This window comes from Arachis duranensis, chromosome 1, assembly GCF_000817695.3.
Source record: "Arachis duranensis cultivar V14167 chromosome 1, aradu.V14167.gnm2.J7QH, whole genome shotgun sequence".
Lineage (NCBI taxonomy): Eukaryota > Viridiplantae > Streptophyta > Magnoliopsida > Fabales > Fabaceae > Arachis > Arachis duranensis.
The window spans coordinates 56895942-56902580 of NC_029772.3; the positions used below are offsets into that span (position 1 = coordinate 56895942).

The following is a 6639-nucleotide window of genomic DNA, read 5'->3' on the forward strand; positions in this document are numbered from 1 at the left end:
TTTACTATTGTATTAGACATCTTTGGTCTCAGTTTTATACCATTATTCATCTTAGGTGACTATTGATCATTCATGGGGGCTGGCCATTCGGCCATGCCTGGACCTTCATCACTTATGTATTTTCAACGGTGGAGTTTCTACACACCATAGATTAAGGGTGTGGAGCTCTGCTATACCTCGAGTTTCAATGCAATTACTACTATTTTCTATTCAATTTGACTTATTGTTATTCTAAGATATTCGTTGCACTTCAACATGATGAATGTGATGATCCGTGACACTCATTATCATTCTCACCTATGAACGCGTGATTGACAACCACTTCCATTCTACCTTAGACCGGGCGCATATCTCTTGGATTCCTTAATCAGAATCTTCGTGGTATAAGCTAGAATTGATAGCGGCATTCATGAGAATCCGAAAATTCTAAACCTTGTCTGTGGTATTCCGAGTAGGATTCAGTGATTGAATGACTGTGACGAGCTTCAAACTCGCGATTGTTGGGCGTGATGACAAACGCAAAAGAATCAAGGGATTCTATTCAGACATGATCGAGAACCGACAGATGATTAGCCGTGCTGTGATAGAGCATTTGGACCATTTTCACTGAGAGGATGGGATGTAGCCATTGACAACGGTGATGCCCTACATGCAGCTTGCCATGGAAAGGATTAGGAAGGATTGGATGAAGGTAGTAGGAAAGCAGAGATCCAATAGGGACAAAGCACCTCCATGCACTTGTCTAAAATTCTCACTAATGATCTACATAAGTATTTCTATCTTTATTTTCTGTTTATTTATTATTATTATTCGAAAACTCCATAACCAATTATTATCCGCCTAACTGAGAACTACAAGATGACCATAGCTTGCTTCATACCAACAATCTCCGTGGGATCGACCCTTACTCACGTAAGGTTTATTACTTGGACGACCTAGTGCACTTGCTGGTTAGTTGTGCGAGGTTGTGAAGAAAGTGTTGAGTTATAAATGCGCATACCAAGTTGAATGCCATTATTAGAGATCACAATTTCGTGCACCACTATTCATGCCCTATAAACTCTGAAATCACTTAACACATATTAAGGCATCAAATGGTAATAAGAGATTATTAAAATACACAAATTAAAGACTCTAGGAAGCAAGTTTTCAATCATGGAACAAATTCTGGAAGGAATTGTAAAACCATGCAAATAGTATGAATAAGTGTGCAAAGGCTTGATAAAAATCACTTAATTGTGCACAAGATAAACCATAAAATAGTGGTTTATCATGGTGCATGTAACCAAAACACAACGTTTTACTAAACAAAGTTCAGCGTCCGATTTACTTGCCAGTATATCCGATGGTAGTTAGTGCGCCAAATTTTTTTTCCTCCAAATTTTATCGTCGACGTTACCGTCGAAACATTAACTCTAACGATAATATTTTAAGGTGACGAATTTATTGCCAAATTCGATGGTAAAGCCAACGAAAAACTCGCCGTTAATGTCTGATGCTAAATCCGACGATTCTCAGCATTTTTCTTGTAATGTGTGTTTGGCATAAGCATTGACTACGTGATGATGATAACGTAAAATTAATAAGGGATTGGCACAATCAATTTTTTAAAATTCATATTTTGGAATTATTCATTTTTCTGATTGATTTGTGTGAGGAGAGTTCTTCAGATATTGGTGATGACACCCAGTCAAATGGAATGTAAAAAGGAATATTAGAAGATTGATGGATGATCTAAACATACTACCTAATGACAACAATGAGAGGTCAAATCATGAAAAATTGAATATACTGCCAGAGGACATGTGGCATGTAGACGTTGAAAGCTATGAGGGCTATGCAATTAGAGACCAAATGATCGATCCATATCAAGTTAACCCTATATCTGATGGTAAGGAGGTAAAAGTTGAACCAATCGATATACCTGAAGATGAAGAAGAGGAGGATGATATATAGAGATGAATTACTTCATAGACTTACAACCCACTCACACTGACTCAGCCTGCTACATCCTAGTCATATGATCATCCTTTTCACTTTACCACAATGAATCTTGATGCAATGAACCAAGATCGATCTTTTGAACTCAGCCTACTATTTTCGAGTCATATAATCATTTCCTTATTTTACCACATTGAATTTCGATGCAATGAACTAAGATCGGTCTTTTAGTTAAAAAGGTTTCAATGATGATCCGACTAATGAGTTCGTAGTTGGCAACAATTTGAGAACAAAGAAAATGTTCTTATGACAATAAAGACATATATTATTAAGAGGATTGTAGAGTATAAAATATTAAAGAATAACTATTTGAAGTATTCAGTTTAGTGCATGCAGTTTTGAGCAGATTGTCAATAAAGCATATGCGTTTCTAGGTTGTCAAGGGAGTATAATTTATTATTATATTACACTAATAATAAAGAACTCTAAATATTAATTCTAATAATATAAATGATACTATACTACTCTAAATACACTTTAAATTTAAATTAAAATCATAAACAATTTTATTGTAAATATTTATTTCTATATATTGTAATATACTCTAAAATATTTATTTATATAACAATTAATAACTATTTTTACGTAACACTGATCTAACTATTCACATAATACTAATCTAACTATTCCTAAATATTTATTCTTATAACAATTAATAACTATTTTTACATAATATTAATATAATTTTTCAAATATTATTATTATTATAACATTATCTAAACAAAATCCATAAATAAATATAACATGAACATTGAATAAAAATAAGAACAAAGAGAAAAAACTAAGTTGATGAATAATGAAAAGAGAGCAAGAATTGAGAGTGAAATTGAGAGAAATAGGTAAAAGCGAAATGGCGAAGAAGCCAAAAAAGAGAGATTTTATAATTAGACGAACTCTATGCAGGTCACCGAATTATTAGGCGAACTATATGTCTATCATCTAGTATACTAAATAACTAAGCGAGTTGAGACAATTATAGCATAGTTTACCGAGATAGACATTAGACAAATTATGTTACAGAAAAAAAAATTCTCGATAAATAAGATTCTTTTAATTTCTTTTAAAAATTAATGTTTTTATTTATTATAGAAAAAATTCTTATTTTTTTTGCTTGTTTCTGAATTTTTTTCTGTTTTTTATAATAATAATAAAAATAATTATATAAGAATAGTTTAATTGTTATTTTATTCATTAATTGTTAAATTATTTTATTTATATAAAAAAATCCCTTATAATACTATTATAAAAAACAAAGTATTAGAAACACAATTAATAAACACAGATAAAAATAAAGTGAATTCTATAGTATTTTTGTTATAATATTTAAATTATATAATTTTTTTTAAAATAAAAAATAAAATATTTAAAATAAACAATAAATTATATAAAATTTATTAAATATTATTTATTTATTTTTTTTAATAATTTAGGTACAAAGTTATAGACAATCATAACATTCACCAAAAAACAAATCCATGTAATGCTAATGCACAACTTGGCTTCCACAATGGATAAACATGACAAGGATAGGTTGACAGCCACCACATGATCAGTAGTGGGGTGTGCCACCGACACGCCTTCTACATTAATCGGTCCGCTGATTCACTTCCTTCTCGCGCTGTTCACAAGCAACAACTCCATTTCTCTAAGCAAATACGAAAAATTAACATCATCGTTGTTGTTGTTAAGAGGCTGACTAAGAAATTAGACACGGAAAGAATAGGAAATTAAAAGTTTATAATTTAACAAGAGCCTAATTTTTATGTAGGTTATTAACAAATTCTTTAACATTATTATTTTTTGTGCTATTTAATACGCAAAAGTATATTTTATATAGAATTTAGTTAAATATTATAATATAAAATCCTTTTTATTAATATATTTTGAGTTCTAATGACATAAACAACTTTAAAAACTTCTGTCTTTAAAAATCTTAAAAGTAGCGTACTAATTAGTCAATACAAGATGTAAATTTTGGAAATTTTATTTCGGATGGTGGTGTCTAAAATGTTTCACTTTAACATGGTGATTAGAGGTGCTTTATTCTATTAATCAATTCTGAAATTGGAGGCACCAATTTTTTCACTGAGTAAATAGTCTTAGCACAAAGTGAACGTAGTGATTTGTGTTAATTAAAAAAAAAAATAGACACTCCGATTTACAATTTTTGAATTTTTAAACTAAAATCGGATCTTTCAATTTTACTTTTTACAGATACAAAATAAAAAAATTATAATATTAAAATCTGGTCCAATTTTAAATTTATCTTCCTCCAATAATAAATTAAACCATCTGATTTGTTTAGTATCAATTTAAAAAAAAAAATTCTCCATACAAATAAAAGATATCCATATTTCTAATAATAATGTACTACACACGTATTTTATATGCATAAAAAAATTAGCCGTAAAAGTTAACTATCTTTGTATTTATATATACCTAAATTAAATTTAATATTTTGCAAAGAATTTAATTTAATGCACTAGTATACTATATAAAAAGTAATTTAAAAATTAAATTATTGATAAAAATATTTTAGAAGATTTAAACAACAAAAATACCATATAAAAAATTAAAAATTTGATAAAAATGATTTTTTTGAAAGATATTTTGTCTGTGACTAAATTCTTAGAGGAGTTGGTTGATAGTTTAGTCTTAATGTATTTAAAAAAAAACATTATATAATCACCAATTTATTATTTTTAGTTAATATTCAACCAATTGTGAACAAAAATTAAATTTTAATAATATAAAAATAAACTTTGATTCAAAATATTAGTTATTGAATTTTTAATATTTTTCTTTTAAAAATGATTCTCATTCTTTTAAGGATAAATTATTAAAAATGTACTCAAATAATTTTGTTGTTGACAAAATGCATCCGAATTTCGCTATCGATAAAAATATCCTCAAATAATTATAAAACGCGACGAAAATATCCAACACTAATATAAAAAAATGCTTTAGAGATTGAATTCTAACGTGATTTTTGCAAGCATGATTAGAAAAATAAAATATTATTATTCTTAAAATTCTGTGATTTTTTGCTAAGTATATTTTTCTGTAATTTTTTAAAAGTATTATTTTTTATTAACAATAAAATTATTCAAATGTATATTTGCTAGTTTATCCCCCAAAAGAGGTGGCCACAACACGCTAGCTAAAATCCCTTTGGTATTGTTCTTATTATTCACGCTCCTTTGACCTCAGCATTATTACTTATTAGTACTACAGTACAGATTCTAGGTTCCTTTGAAAACTTCGAAGTAATGGGTCCGCGTTATCCAATTTGGTGTTTATTTTGTCTTGGTCCAATAGAATTTGTCCTCTCTTTCTCTCTCTCTCTCTCTCCAACGTTTCATTTCTTCGTTAATATTTAATACCTACCTATGCCCTTACGCTGTTGGCGTTTACCTTTTCCCCAACGAACACTTCCCGGCAACTTCTCTCCCTTTCCTTCTTCATTAAACTTACATGCACGACAGTTAGTTATTAATTAGTTAACACACCACTTACGCGCAAAAACACCTATATATAAGAATTCTCCTTTCATCATATTTCATTCACCCTTTGCCCCAAAAATAAAACATCAATCCTAGCTATTAATTACCACATACATATTACTTGTAATTAAATTAATCTGTTTTATTTGTTGTATAATGAAGTACACACAATTTGAGCGAGTTCTTGGTTACTTCGATGAAGATGGCGACGGTAAGATTTCAGCTTCTGAGCTAAGGAGCCAGCTCGGGAAGATGAGTGGCGAGATTCTGTTGGAGGAGGAGGTGGAGATGGCGATCGCGGCGTTGGATTCGGATGGCGATGGGTTGCTGAGTTTGGAGGATATGATGAATCTCATGGAAGGAGGGGAGGAAGACGAGAAGTTGAAGGATTTGAAGGAAGCTTTTGAGATGTATGACACGGATCGATGTGGGTTCATTACTCCTAAAGGGTTGAGGAGAATGCTGAAAAAGTTGGGAGAATCTATGTCCGTTGAGGAATGCCAAGTTATGATTAGTCGCTTTGATTTGAATGGTGATGGGATGCTTAGCTTTGAAGAATTCAGAATTATGATGCAGTGACGGTGTTTGTGAATTTGCCTGTGCTGTGAATTAGTGTATTATTCATTTTTTAATTGTACACTTCTACGTATTCTTTAATTCTTTTAAGGTTTTTTTTTTATTGTACACTTCTACGTATTCTTTAATTTTTTTAAGGGTTTTTTTTAATTAAATTATGTTTTGTTAGGTATAGCAAACGAGCTGAAACCCACCGGATTAGCCTGCATAACTCACTAAAAAAAAGAGAATTAGATTGTAAATTTAAAACCGTCATAATTAAAAAGTATATCTAACTCGCACCGCCTAATCCGGGAGTTTCGACGAAACAAGATGGACTTTTTTGGCTGGCCTATTTTTTTTATAATTGAAAATGTTCTAAGTTATAATTTATCACTACAAGAAAGTATCAGAATAGCGACCGATTTTGCGGCTGATATAAAATTTCTAGGGCAAAAAAAAATATTGGTTGCTAAAATTGGTCGCTAAATTCGACCGACAAAATCGATCACTAATAGCAACCGAATTAGCGACCGATAAGGTTTTAATACAACTAGAATAAAGCTGGCCACTAAAATCC

General features: G+C 30.3%; 1 protein-coding gene across 1 annotated transcript; it reads left to right on the forward strand.

Moving 5' to 3' along the window:
• The first annotated feature begins 5548 nt into the window (after positions 1 to 5548).
• LOC107489706 (putative calcium-binding protein CML19) lies at positions 5549 to 6183 on the forward strand. Its single transcript, XM_016110463.3, has one exon. It carries the CDS (start codon positions 5661 to 5663, stop codon positions 6081 to 6083), a length of 423 nt encoding a protein of 140 aa, XP_015965949.1. The 5' UTR covers positions 5549 to 5660; the 3' UTR covers positions 6084 to 6183.
• Positions 6184 to 6639: the final 456 nt, after the last annotated feature.